This window comes from Hyperolius riggenbachi, chromosome 2 (genome assembly GCF_040937935.1).
Source record: "Hyperolius riggenbachi isolate aHypRig1 chromosome 2, aHypRig1.pri, whole genome shotgun sequence".
NCBI lineage: Eukaryota > Metazoa > Chordata > Amphibia > Anura > Hyperoliidae > Hyperolius > Hyperolius riggenbachi.
This window is the reverse complement of record NC_090647.1, coordinates 117,926,768-117,941,362: the sequence shown is the minus strand read 5'-3', so window position 1 is coordinate 117,941,362 and position 14,595 is coordinate 117,926,768. Positions and strand designations below refer to the sequence as shown.

Here is a 14,595-nt window from a genome sequence, read left to right as displayed (position 1 = left end):
CCATGCGGATCTGTGACGAGATCTGACTTACAGAAAGGCAGGGCCGGCACTTCCATTAAGGCAAAGGGGGCAATTGGCCCCAGACCCCCAAGACCATAGGGGATACATTTGTGGTTCCCGCGGGCTGCTGGGTACCGTGGCTTGTATTGGCAGGGAGGCATATACTTTACCTGATTCCATGGCGGGCCGGTTGCCATGGTTTCCCCCACCTCATCTTCCTACTTTTTTCCCGGTGGTGAAACACATGCACTGTAAACGGCCGCAGCAGCAATCTTCCCTTCATGGCAGGCATGTGACGTTACATTGCCGCGGTGCAGGCGAGGCAGAGGAGGCCATGGCAACCGTGTTGACGTGGAATCAGGTAAAGTATATGCCTCCCTGTCTGGAGTCTAATGTTTGGTGACCTGGGGCCCCTTACTGGTCCTTCAGATAACATGGGCAAAATATGGGTCATTTTTCCAGACTATAATTTTGAAACATGTTGGCAAGCTTAATGTGCCCGCTGCGTAGGGAAAGTAGAAGAAGGTGTTTTCATTTTTGCAGGTGCTGTGAAGTTAATGCCACAAGGCATTCATTTCATACACAGCATATGTAGTCCTGGTGAATTTTTCAAAGTCTTATTTTACAGTATCAAATCAGTTCCCCCTGAGGTCATTCTCCATAGTGTCCTGTAAGTTAGGAATGTCTCACAATCCGTAGCTTGTACATACATGACACACACGCCAGGCTTTATAAGTTATGTTGCATGTTTTCATTTTAGGCGTGTTTTCGAAGCTTAAAATTCAATTCACAGATTTATTTTTAACTAACAAGACTTAGAGAAATAATTTGGGAGACAAATGAGGTGATCTGAACATATCCATACAGAAAATAGCAGGAATATTCTCCCCCCACACACCTCCTGCCTTCGTCTGGGGCCATTGCGCTCGTTAAAGAAAACCAGGCCTGTGCTCATGACAAATGCAGGTTCCCTTCATTAGTCTTGTATTACAAGGCAAATCCTTCTTGGAATCCCACTTAATCTCCTGTTAAGGTTATAACGCCACTGAATATGAGGGAGGTAGCACAGCACCCTTTGTATCCTTTACTGTGAGCTGCTGTTAGAGGTAAGGCTCTCCTACGCATACATGACAAAAAGGCGCACGGAAAAAAGGGCACAGGGCGATTGCCGTTGTAGTATATTACTAAAATTATTCTACCACTGGATTCCGACTACCGATGCCTTACCCCACTGAACCTAAACCTAACCTCCCCGGTGGCGCTTAAGGGGAACCTTAACTGAACGGGGGTAACGAGTTTCACTTACCTGGGGCTATTACCAGCCCCCTGCAGCAGTCCTGCGCCCTCGGAGCCGCTCTGGAATCCTCCGGTCCCCCGCTGTCACTTAGTTTCGTTTTTGACGACTCACCAGTCGGCCGGCCGCCATGCGTATTATTGGACGCATTCCCTACTGCAATTAGCCCTGTTCATTAGCTGCCCTCCTCCCAGAGTCTTCAGACACTTCCAATGAGGTGTATACTAACAACTGCACTGTCTTTTTTTTAATTTACACATCCAATCACTGAGTCACCTCAACCTTGCTTGTAAACACAAGTAATCAGAGGGTGTTTCTGATAAGTAGCTAGGTAGGGAAATAAATGGAAGAGGAGGAATATATTATAGATAAAAAGAACTCCCAGCATTCAACTCTTTGGCACTGTTTGACACTAGGGCCAGTGCTCCTAAAGTATGTGATAATTACAAACCATAACAGCGAAAAAGTTTTGCACGCTTTGAATGCAGGATTAGCATCTTTATCACTTAATACACTCAGACCAGTTGCTGTAGAAATTTGATTTTTATGGTGACAATACCGCTTTAACCCTAAACCCCCATGAGCCCAACCCTAACTTTCCCGGTGGTACTTAACCCTAACCTCCCCAGTGGAGCCTAACCCCTCCCCCCCCCCCCCGAGCCTAACCCTAACCCCCTAGTGGCGCTTAACCCTAAAATGCCCTGGTGGTGCCTAACTGTAACGCCCCCTGCTGCAGAGCCACAATTTGCAGCAAAGAAAGTAAAATTCAGCGCCCCATGGGGTCCACGAGGCGTTCGGTAGCGGGCGCCAACATGCGCCCAAATCTTCCTTTCTTGCTGCAGGTAGCAGCTTTTATAATATGTACAATAGGCCCTTTGGTCCCTCTCCATCTCCTCAAGCTGCTTCTGTCTCCTGCTGGATGGCCTGGTACTGTGGTCGGGCCATTAGACCTCTTTGGTCTCAGGTTTCCTTTAAGGGTGCATACACATATGAGCAGAACTAGGGGAGTTGCCTAGGGCAAACAATTAAAGGGCACTTAAGTAAAACTAAGCTGCTCAGTTTAACTTACCCGGGGCTTCTTTCTGCCCCCTGTAGTCCTTTGGGTCCCTTGCCATCATTCTGCTTTTCTTCATTCACCCGCTGTGCCCCTCCGAAGGCTGCACAACCGTGCCAGCTGCAGGTTAGTGGGCATGCATGTTCCTGATTGCGCGCCTCCACGATTGCGCTGCCATGGCTGGTAGTGTTGTAAACATGCACAGTTGCAATATTTACGAACTGCGCAAGCACAAAATGCTCCAGGCCACGGAAGCCGCGCCTGCAGCTTTCGGAGTGGAGAGCAACTGGGGAGAGAAGAGCGTAAAGATGGTGAGGAACCTGAACGACTGAAGCCCTAGGTAAGTTAAACTGGCAGCTTAGTTTTACTTCAAGTTTCTTTGAAGCCTGAAATACACATCTAATTTTTATTGGCCAATGATTACCTAAACAATCTGTTCATAGTATTCAAAATCTGTTGGTCTTCATATTACATTGAGGTGGTAAAACTGGACAGTGATTGGCCAATCATAATTGGAGATGTCAGTTGCTAAATGACATTAATACCTGATTGGCTGCTCGGGGCACCTGCTCCAGTCTTCTTTGCACCTGCCGTGATAAACCTTTTCCTGTGCCTCTGGCGCAGAGGAATGATCCATTCACTGTACATTTAGCAGAGATATTATGACTAGGATGTGGCTGCGCATGCAGAATAAGGCAGCTGCACTTCCATTGTGTTGCCTCTGTGTTGTGTCCCCATCCTGCCGTATCTACTGCCAATCATGACACGCCTCGCACTTTGCGCTGAATACACTCATCCAGGCATGAAAAATATGCATGAAAAATATGTTTTGCCAGGAAGTTTACATTACGCAAACTTTTTAAAGCACGGTTTACATTATTTGACTAGAAACAGAAAATAATTTGCGCAATGTATTCATTTGTTTCTTTGAAGAGTCAGCTTAGACAAGCATTAGCCACAGGTATGTGTGCACTATGTACTATTATTCCACATCACAGAGCTCAGGAGCAGTCACTGTGCACACAGATATGATGCTATGTCCCGCCTCTCTGCCAGCTAGCATTACTGTAAAGGAGGAGGGGGGGTGATGTATTCAGCCACTTTCATTCAATACAGTTTATACGGAAAGTAAATATAATAAATACAATCTTGCCAAATACAAGGCTGTGGGCAGAGATGTGATAGACACTCGGCTTATGAACGAGTCAGGTTTTAAATGGAATACACACTGGTCAATCTCAATATTAATCCTCTAACAGGTGAAGTAAATTATATTAATCGGCAAGACAGGTATAAATTATATTGATTATCTCATACCGCCTAACTTTTTGAGATCAGAAAGAGGGACACTTAAGCCACACCCCTAATCACGCCCCCACCACACCCCTAGTCATGCATAATATAATCATTTCAGCTGGAAATTCGTGGCCTAAAGAAGAAGAGGGAAACCAGATCATGCATGTGGAACCATTATTGTGCCTTGGCCTGAAAGGTTGTAGTCTTCAATGACCACATGGGGAAGGGTGATAGTAACTTTCTCAGATTTCCAGGTCTAAGGGTGCCTCTACGTTAGTCGATAACAGTGTTTGATTTCCCGACAACCGATAGACCCCCGGCTGGACTCCCCAAGTGTCACTGGCATGACTCCTGATCTTCTCCGATGTGGCCCCCTCGCTCCCTTATACAGTTCCCTGGTGTCTAGTGCCCCCCATATAGTTTCCTGGTGTTTAGTTATCCCTCTCTCTCCTCTACTCCCTGGTGTCTAGTGCTCCCCCATATGGCTTACCTGGTGATCTGGGGCTTTACCTCCAATATAGCTTCCCTGGTGGTCTAGAGAGTGCCAAACAAAGTGGGGAAACAACTTGGACAAATTTGACAGCTCTGTGGGCCAGAGTTTGACATGTATGATCTAGCGTGCAAAAAGCTCTAAACTGTGCATGCAGTGCATAGATGTTACCACCTTGTCACACTGCCCCACTCAATATGAGATCAGATGTTAGCGATGATCTGATCTGATGTCCTTATCTCCACCACAGCCGCTAGCTTGGTACTGCTCGCCACTGTACAAGGCTACGGTGCCTCTTTCTTGTGTCACTCCTGCACTGGGTCCGCCATACTACTCAAGGAGGAAATCTGTCTCTACAGAATGCTTATCATTCATGCAGAAGGCAGCACAGGATTTTATACAGGGGAAACGAGGCAAACGCTGCATGAGTTAACAAATAGGCCCAGCTTTACTAATCAGAAGAACTGGACTGATGTTCCTGTGGCAGCACATTTCTGCAGCTGAGGACATAACGTTTGTGACCTTCAGGTCACAGAGCAGTTTCGTATCACAGCGGGATAGAGACCATTTTCACGTACAATAGGGGCAGTCCAGATAAATATGTGCTTTAGTCATCTCATAACCGATGGAAGCTGCACGGTAAAGCAATGAAGTGATGGGTGTCACATGGGAGAGACCAAACTAAAGGTCACCATACACTGGTGTAACTACAGTTCAAGGGCCTGCCCAGCAAAACTTTGATTAGGCCCCCAAAAATTCACTCCCTTTCTCTGGCTTCCCCTTTAGTGCCCGTCACAGCCTGGGGGCCCATCTCACAAGGGTCATAAAACAAGTGCAACCATCATGATCTTCACACCCATAACAAGCATAGCCACCAAACACCCGATATGAAGGATGACCCCTGTATGGGAGGAAGGGAAGGTTAGTAGTTGGGGCCCCCCACAGCTCTGGGCCCCCCGGCAATCGCTGGGGCTGCTCCCCTCTAGTTACACCCCTGCATACACTAATAGATAGCCACCAGATTCCCAGATCAAATCGATCCCTCTCAGATCAAACCTGAGAGGGATCGAATCCTTCCACACGCTGTACCCAGATTTTCAGTAGATTTAAAAGGAACCCGAGGTGAGAGATTTATGGAGGCTGCCATATTTATTTCCATTTAAACAATATCAGTTGCCTGGTAGTCCTGCTGACCTTTCTGGTCAGTAGGGTGTAAATCACACACCTGAAACAAGCATGCAGCTAATATTGTCAGATTTGTCATAGACATCTGGTCTGCATGCTTGTTCAGGGTCTATGACTTAAAGTATTAGAGGCAGAGGATCAGCAGGACAGCCAGGCAATGTGTATTGCTTAAAAGGAAATAAAAATGTCAGCCTTAAGCAGATACAGCCAATTTTATTTAAAAAAAAATGCTCCCATGATCCTTTGCAGCAGCTAGCCCGAGCGTAGGTCGGGCTTACCGCCAGGGAGGTTGACCACTGAGGAGTTTTTCCCCTCGAGGACCATAACAGTTTTCACCTTTCAGTGCTCCTTCCATTCATTCGCCAATAACTTTATCATTAATTATCACAACAAAATGATCTATATCTTGTTTTTTTGCCACCAATTGGGGTTTCTTTGGGTGGTACATTATGCTAAGAATTATTTTATTCTAAATGCATTTTTATGTGAAAAATAAGAAAAGATAGAAAAAAAATAATTATGTCTCACTTTTCAGCTATTTTAGTTTTAAAATAATACATGCTACCGTAATTAAAACCAACGTATTTTATTTGCCCATTTGTCCCGGTTATTACACCATTTAAATTATGTCCCTATCATAATGTATGGCGACAATATTTTATTTGGAAATAAAGATGTATTTTTTCAGTTTTGCATTCGTCACTAATTACAAGCCCTTATTTGGAAAAAAAAACAAAAGACAGTAATATACACGCTTGTCATACATATTAAAAAGATTTAGTTCCTAAGTTAACTATTTATGTTTTTTTTTTAATTAAAGTTAGTGCCTGGCTAGTGTACTGGTTAAGGGCTCTGTCTCTGACTTCCTATTCAGTAAGCCAGCACATATTCAGGAGTTAGGGCAAGACTCTCTAACACTGTTACTGACTACTGAGTGCGCTCTAGTGGCTGCCTCGCAGGCGCTTTTAGTCCGACAGGAGAAAAGTGCTATACAAAAAAAGGAATTATTATTATTATATTGGTAACTATGGGGAGGAGGTAAGGGGTTATTAATGCTACAGTATATTATATGTATTTTTCATTATTGGGACGTTTTTAGGTGTAATTTTACTTTTTGGCCACTAGATGTTCCTCACACTTTATTCTGATTGTTTACTTTTGACTGCATACATGCATTACAGGAAGTAACACGTGTATGCTATACATTCATTTTTGTCAATGAACAAGGCAATCTCTGATGCCAGTATTCATCAATATAAGGCAATTAGATCGGTGAATGGCAACTGTTTTCCCATTCACTGATCTGTGCACTAACAGGTGGCAACGAGAACGGCAAGTGGGAGCGAACGGGAGCGCGCACAGCGGCGATCGCGGCAATAGACTAATATCTACGTCCCTGGGACTTCAGATAAAGTCCTGCAGGTAACTAGAGGTAGCTAGCTAATTTAAAGGATGAGAATAAAGTTTAGAGTCAATTAAAATATTTTCCAGGAGAAAAATTCAGACTTGAAAGAGGGACAAATGAGGAAGAAAGAGGGACAGAGGAATTTGGTTCCCAAAGCAGGACTTTCTGTCTGCAAAAAGTGACAGTTGGGAGCTATGGTTGAAGGACCCCCGAAGTGAAAATAAACTGATGAGATAAACAATTTTATCTATCCTCCTACTCCTAAAAATTACTTTTTAAGCTATCCCACTATTCCACAGTTTTAGGTTATATTTACATCTACTTTTCATGTTTTTTATAGTTTCATTGTCTCTGCTTAATGACACATTCATTGAAGTATGAGGTAAAATTTAAGAACTATTGACCCTTTTATCTCTTTCCTGCTCTCAGCAGCCATTTTCTGCCAGGAAGTGTTTTATGGTTGTAATTCCTTATCAGTGAAGGTTACGCTATAGCTATAGTCTGACCAGGTTCCAACTGCACAGAACCAGCTCCCCCCAACTTATAACATGTCCTTATCTACTGGCTGTACGTAAACATTGGCACACCTAACCTTGATAACTCCGTCTTCATTGCTCTCCACCTTCTTGCAGGAGTTGCCACATGTCTTCTACGGGCTTGTTTTCTGATTGGCTGCCCTTGCAGGAGGTTGTTGGGGCTGGGCAGAGAGTCAAGCTGTTGCAGTCTGGCTTCCATCCTAGACACCTTGTCCTGCAGCAGATGGAAGAGGCCTGGAGTTCCATCTGAGGCCATCACGTTGACAGGTCCAGGCTGTATGAATTCCCACTCTTTTGGGGACAGCTTTCTCCGTACATCCCCCACCTGCAGGTGGACCAGCAGGCCATACAGCAGGGAGCGGAGGATATTGAAATTTACAGCCCCGAGTTTGGGGGACCCTATGGCCAAGTTTAGAAGCTCCTTGAGGGAAACCGCTCCAGACATGATGGAGGCTGAGAGAAGCCCTGGAGGAGACATGAATGGTCAACAGTCTAAAAAAAAAAAAGTACTCAGATATGTTCAAAATAATCTTACAGTCAATGTGAATCAATAAAAAAAAAACAGCCAAGTACTTACCTAAGGAGATGGAAGTTCCTGGGTCCTATAGAGCATACAACCGCAAAATTTGCATATTCCACAAAATATTTGGTTTTATTTTCCATTTAACTATCGTAACTAAAAAAAAAACCATTGCTGCGAAAATCGGAATTCCACGAAAATCGTAAAGACTCATCTCGGAAAGCGGAAATCCGACAGAATCGGAAATCAGCCTTTCGGACCATCCCTATTGACCGCTGTGTCTACTGTCTGGCGAAATGTACAGCCTCATGTTTGTACATTGTGGTTGGTTGCTTGAATAAAATACAAAGGATTCAATTCACTAAAGATACGTTCAGCAAAAAAGGGTTGGTAAAATACCACTTTCGGTGCTGGAGGAAGTCAGATGAAAGGGCCAGGTAGTGGGTCACACAAACTGTTTTACTACTACTGCTAATGCTTGATGTATTGAAGCCAAAGAAGAACCCTACTGTTCAGTTATCCAGAACTTACATTTGATACCAAGTCTTTGAGGGAGTTCAGTTTTTCTTGGATCAGGTTTTTGGATTTTTCGAGGCTGTTGAAGGTGCTGAGAAGTTCCTGGAAGAAAGATATGTTGTTTTATAATTCAAACCAGTCTGGTCCTTTCTATCCTCATGTATTTCCCTTCACATTAACATTTGAAAATAAGAAATATATCAATTTATGACGAGAATAAAGTTTAGAGTCAATTAAACACATTTTTCAGTAGAAAAATACATTTATTTTCAAATATCTGTACTTCAGTCCTGAAAGAGGGACAAATGAGGAAGAAAGATGGACAGTGGTATTTTGCTCTCAAAGAGGGACTGTCCCTCCAAAAGAGGGACAGTTGGGAGCTATGATTATCTTGTCACTATGGTATCAGTCAAGTGATTGGATATACAGTAGACTCATTTTTTATGGCAGAGGGGTGGATTTGCTGATACAGGATATAAATGTAGTGTCTGGTTGCTTGAGAATTCGCATATTGAGAAATCCGCCTGGAGCAGCAGTGGGCAGACAACTCCACCCCCCCCACCCCCACAGCAAGGTGTGCCCAGGCAACTCCCCCCCCCCCCCCATCACACACACACCTGTAAGTGTAGCAGCCAGTGTAACACCTCTGCCCTTTCCAAGTAACCCAGTGGCCAAACAAGTACCCCCCCCCAGGAAGAGCCATCCTCTCCTCTAATTATAGCCACCTGCTGTGCTGCAGACTAAATTTTTTTTGGCAGAGGGGTAGACTTGCAGATACTGGACATAAATGTAGTGTCTGGTTGCTTGAGAACTCACATATTGAGAAATCCGCCTGGAGCAGCAGTGGGCAGCCAACTCCACACCCCCCCCCCCCCCCCCACAGCAGGGTGTGCCCAGGCACAGGACGCACTGACGTCCAAGCCTGCAACACATCGGAAGGAGCGCTGTTACGGCTGGCGCGGCGTGACGTGTATTCAATAGCGAGCCAGGGAGGGAACCATGGAGACCTGGACCCCACCACCACTAGGAGGAATCGGGTGGTATGTATGGTCCCAGTCTCTCTCCCTCCCCGGCTCAATATCTTCAGCGTCGCACCAGCACCCAGCAGACCACACATCAGGCGGCACAACAGCTTCCAAACCATCTAGTGGCAAATCTTCTATAGTTCTGGCAAAGGGGGCCCCCCAGGGACTCTGGGGCCTGGGGGCAATTGCCCCTTTGCCTTACTTGTAGCGCCGGCCCTACAAGTTTTCTTTGTCCTCAAAATTCCCAAAAACTTGGTCCAGCTAAGCATTTGTGGAATGATAAATAAGTCTAGCCCATGGAGATCTTAGCCTAAACTTCCAATAGTCTTAAACGCCATTTCCTCATTGTTACCATTACTAAGTGGGCAATGGAAGAATTATGGCAAAAATACAAACAACCAACACAGGAGAAAAAGCTATAGGCCCAGTTTATCTATTATAATCAGTGTTTATGGGCAAATAATTCTTAGTAAAAACAGAGATACAACAGTCATCAACCAAGCAGAGTTCCCTAACCCTGTCCTCAAGGCCCAAACAGTACATGTTTTGCAGGAAACCACAAACATGCACAGGTGAGGTAATTAGTGTCTCAGCAGAGCTGATCAACTGCCTCTCTGGATTTCCACAAAACATGCACTGTTGGTGGGCCTTAAGGACATGGTTGGGAAACAGTGTTTTAAAGGAAACCTGTGATGAATGAAAATAAAAAATTCATACATATCTGGGGCTTCATCCAGCGCCCTTCGGCCTGATCGATCCCTCGCCGTCCTCCACCTGGATTCTCCGCTATGGCTCCCGGTAACTTTGGCCAGTGAGCCTCTGAAGGGTGCTCATGCAATTAAGGCATTGGGAAATTTGGGCACAGCATTAAGCCGAAAAATTCTCTCCCTGTTCCTACAAAAGTCCCGTTAATTACTATTTCCCCTCCAGGCTGACGCGGACTGTAGGGTAAGTCGTAAGTCTGCTGCCAACTATTGCTAGCAGCCGAATTATGTGGTTTTTATTGTAATTTGGCCTCCAAATGAATGCCTGAGCACCACTATAGCTGTACAGCCTATGGTTGCACCTGGCAAATTTCCAGCGCTGTTTTTGCCTGACTTGTCTGAAGGATCCAGAGGACTTTCCTCTCCTTAGGTAAGTATGTGTCTCTGAACCCAAGCTTCAGTTCAGGTTCTCTAGGAGTTTTTGTAGCACATTATTGATTGATATGATCATCCTTTTATATACCGTATACAGCAAAGTTCCCATTATCCGGCACCCATGGGGCTCTGTGCTTTCTGTTTACTTGCGACTGAATGTTAAAAGTAGGCCCAGTTAATACAGTACAATCCCCGACTTTGTATACATACCATTAACTCTATTAAATGTTAAAATACAGTAATTGAAAGTATATTAACCTTGTGAGGGCCATGGAATCCATTCTTTAAGCACAGCAGCGCCCACAAAAAGCCTAAGAAGTTGCCTTCACCGCTGTGAGTACTGCCGAAGATTTGTCCTGGTTGGTTGAGACTGCTGGTTAGTTGAGTTCTGGATAACTAGGACTGCTGTACCTGGATTTCATTATGTAAACTATGTTAGGAAACAAATGGCTCTGACTCAAAGGCTTCCTCTGAGTTTGTTAGGACGTTGCTTGTTATCTTTTATCCCTCTTAAACAGACTCATGATGTAGTTTGTAGTCTTCTTGATTTCATTAGAAGGACATGTATACAAATACATTGGCTTTAATTACCTCTTTATGCACTTTGCTCCCAGTCACTTGGGAAATCTCTTATACGATACTAATTAACACTGATCGTCACTGATCCCACATCATTGACTTATCGAATCAATCACTGACCCACTTGCACGAAGAAGCAACTGGCATGTTATTTAGCACAGGTTATAGGAACACATTGATATCTTTGTATGTTATGTCTTAGCTGTGTGCACAGTGCAACAGTCTACAAATTAAGGCAATATATATATTCTCATATTTTCCTCTCTTTAGTATAACACTGTAGTGACACTGCCTGACCTGAATGTCTCTTTCCAAGCAAACACTTCATTACTTTTCCAGCTACCTCTTCCTCTCACTAGTCGTAAAAGATATGAAAAGCTTGTAAATATCTTACGTTAGGTGTAAACCGTAAATGTCATGTAATGGGCTGCAACTTCATGTAAGCCAATTATGAGCAGTCTCTCTAGTGTGAACTGTGGAGAGGCTGCCATCTAGATGAGGCCACACCCACACAACAGCTGTGCCAGTCCCAGTACTGACCACTATGGAAGGAGGACTGAATGCCAGTTCAGCCATGCAACCACTCTGTATTCTGAATAGAATTGATTGCAAGCAGCTAAAAAATGTGGGGTTAACAGAATGGGAAAGACTTTTGTTCCCTCTCCCATCTCGTAATACCTATAATAATAATATTAATTAAAAACACAAAACAAAAGAAAAACTCCCACCCCCTCAAGAAAAAAAACTCTTTCAAGCAAAACATATGTGTGTGTTTGGGGTATATATATATATATATATATATATATATATATATATATATATATATATATATATATACATACATACACGCACAGTAAGGTGCGAAAGTTTGGGCAACCTTGTTAATTGTCATGATTTTCCTGTATAAATCTTTGGTTGTCACGATAAAAAAATGTCAGTTAAATATATAATAGAGGAGACTCACACAGTGATGTTTGAGAAGTGAAATTAAGTTTATTGGATTTACAGGAAGTGTACAATAATTGTTTAAAAATAATTAGGCAGGTGCATAAATTTGAGCACCACAAAAAAAGAAATGAAATCAATATTTAGTAAATCCTCCTTTTGCAGAAATTACAGCCTCTAAATGCTTCCTGCAGGTTCCAATTAGAGTCTGGATTCTGGTTGAAGGTATTTTGGACCAGTCCTCTTTACAAAACATGTCTAGTTCATTCAGGTTTGATGGCTTCTGAACATGGACAGCTCTCTGTAACTCACATCACAGATTTTCAATTATATTCAGGTCTGAGGACTGAGATGGCCATTCCAGAACGTTGTACTTGTTCCTCTGCATGAATGCCTTAGTGGATCTTGAGCAGTGTTTAGGGTCGTTGTTTTGTTGAAAGATCCAGACCTGGCGCAGCTTCAGCTTTGTCGCTGATTCCTGGACATTGTTCTTCAAAATCTGCTGATACTGAGTGGAATCCATGCATTCCTCAACTTTGACAAGATTCCCAGTCCCTGCACTGGCCACACAGCCCCACAGCATCATGGAACCACCACCAAATTTTACTGAAGGTAGCAGGCGTTTTTCTTGCAATGCTGTGTTGTTTTTCCTCAATGCATAACGCCCCTTGTTATGCCCAAATAACTCAATTTTAGTTTCATCAGTCCACAGCACCTTATTCCAAAATGAAGCTGGCTTGTCCAAATGTGCTTTAGCATAACTAAAGTGGCTTTGTTTGTGCTGTGGGCGGAGAAAAGTCTTCCTCTGCATCACTCTCGCATACAGCATCTCCTTGTGTAAAGTGCGCCGCATGGTTGAACGATGCACAGTGACTCTATCTGCAGCAAGATGATGTTGTAGGCCTTTGGTTCTGGTCTGTGGGTTGACTCTGTCTGTTCTCACAATTTGTCGCTTCTGTTTATGCTAGATTTTTCTTGGTCTGCCATTTCGAGCCTTAACTTGAACTGAGCCTGTGGTCTTCCACTTCCTCAATATGTTCCTAACTGTGGTAACAGACAGCTGAAATCTCTGAGACAGCTTTCTGTATCCTTCCCCTAAACCATGATGATGAACAATCTTTGTCTTTAGGTCATTTGAGAGTTGTTTTGAGACACCCATGTTGCTACTCTTCAGAAAAAATGAAAAGAGGAGGAAAACTTACAATTGACCCCCTTAAATAGAATCTGTACTCTTACAATAAAAAGCATACCATTCTATTCATTATGTTCTCCTGGGCCCCTCTTTGCTGTTTCTGCCACTCCCTGCTGCAATCCTGGCTTGTAATTGCCAGTTTTAGGCAGTGTTTACAAACAAAAAACATGGCTGCTAACCAGCAGGTGATAGGTTGAGAGAAGCTCAGTCTGTGACTCACACAGAGCCTGGAGGGGGCGTAGAGAGGGTGTGTATAACTTCTACCTATCACAGCAGAGCAGCACATTCCTGCCTGAGCCGACAAAGGAAAGAAGATTAGATTACCCGTATATACTCGTAAGCAAGCCGACCCGCATATAAGCCGACCCCCCAACTTTTGCCTGAAAAACCAGGAAAAAATGATTGACCCTAATATAAGCCAGGGGTAGGAAATGCTGGCCGCATGATCCCTCCCAGTGTGTCCCAGTATAGCTAGTATAGTGCCCAGTATGGGAAGGTAGTGCCTCAGTATAGCTAGTAAAGTGCCCAGTATAGCTAGTATCGTGCCAAGGATAGCTAGCATAGTGACCAGGATAGCTAGTATAGTGACCAGGATAGCTAGTATAGTGCCTAGGATAGCTAGTATAGTGCCCAGGATAGCTAGTATCATGCCCAGTATAGCTTGTAAAGTGCCCAGTATAGCTAGTATAGTGCCCAGGATAGCTAGTATCGTGCCCAGGATAGCTAGTATCATGCCCACTATAGTGCCCAGGATAGCTAGTATCGTGCCCAGGATAGCTAGTATCATGCCCAGTATAGTGCCCAGGATAGCTAGTATCGTGCCCAGGATAGCTAGTATCGTGCCCAGGATAGCTAGTATAGTGCCCAGGATAGCTAGTATCATGCCCAGTATATCTTGTAAAGTGCCCAGTATAGCTTGTAATGTGCCCAGGATAGCTAGTTTAGTGCCCCCCCCCCCCCCCCCGCGGCCGCTGCTATTACCTTAGCTCCGCAGCTTCCTATACCCCTGTCCTGCTCTTAATTCACAGCAGCTCGCCCCACGGCAGCTGCTGCGTGATGACGGAGGAAGTCGCAGAGAGCGGCTTCCTGGTTACTATGGGAACCTCTCTCTGCACTTCCTCCGTCATCACGCAGCAGCCACCGTGGGGCGAGCTGCTGTGAATTAAGAGCAGGACAGGGGAATAGGAAGCCGCGGAGCTAAGGTAATAGCAGCAGCCGAGGGGGGAGCGGGGGGGACGACCCTCAGGCACATCACTCGCAAGCAAGCCAACCCCCAACTTTTGACCCACTTTTTGTGGGTCCAAAATTCGGCTTGCTTGCGAGTATATATGGTATATAACAGAGATAATACAGCCACTGTGCAACTAGGAAAGGCTGCAGTAAGAGACCACATTAGAACAGGAATAGGAACTTATAGGA

The 14,595-nt window shown here is 44.4% G+C and overlaps 1 protein-coding gene across 2 annotated transcripts in view; it reads right to left on the bottom strand.

Annotated features, from left to right (window-relative positions):
- LOC137545726 (uncharacterized) overlaps positions 1–14,595 on the bottom strand; it is a 91,097-nt gene that overhangs the window by 57,272 nt on the left and 19,230 nt on the right. For both annotated transcript variants that reach the window (XM_068267270.1, XM_068267271.1), the window contains exons 2-3: positions 8,312–8,398; positions 7,317–7,725 (exon numbers count right to left, since the gene is read on the bottom strand). In XM_068267270.1, the coding sequence (XP_068123371.1) occupies positions 7,317–7,725; positions 8,312–8,398 (496 nt within the window). The remainder of the gene's footprint in view (positions 1–7,316; positions 7,726–8,311; positions 8,399–14,595) is intronic.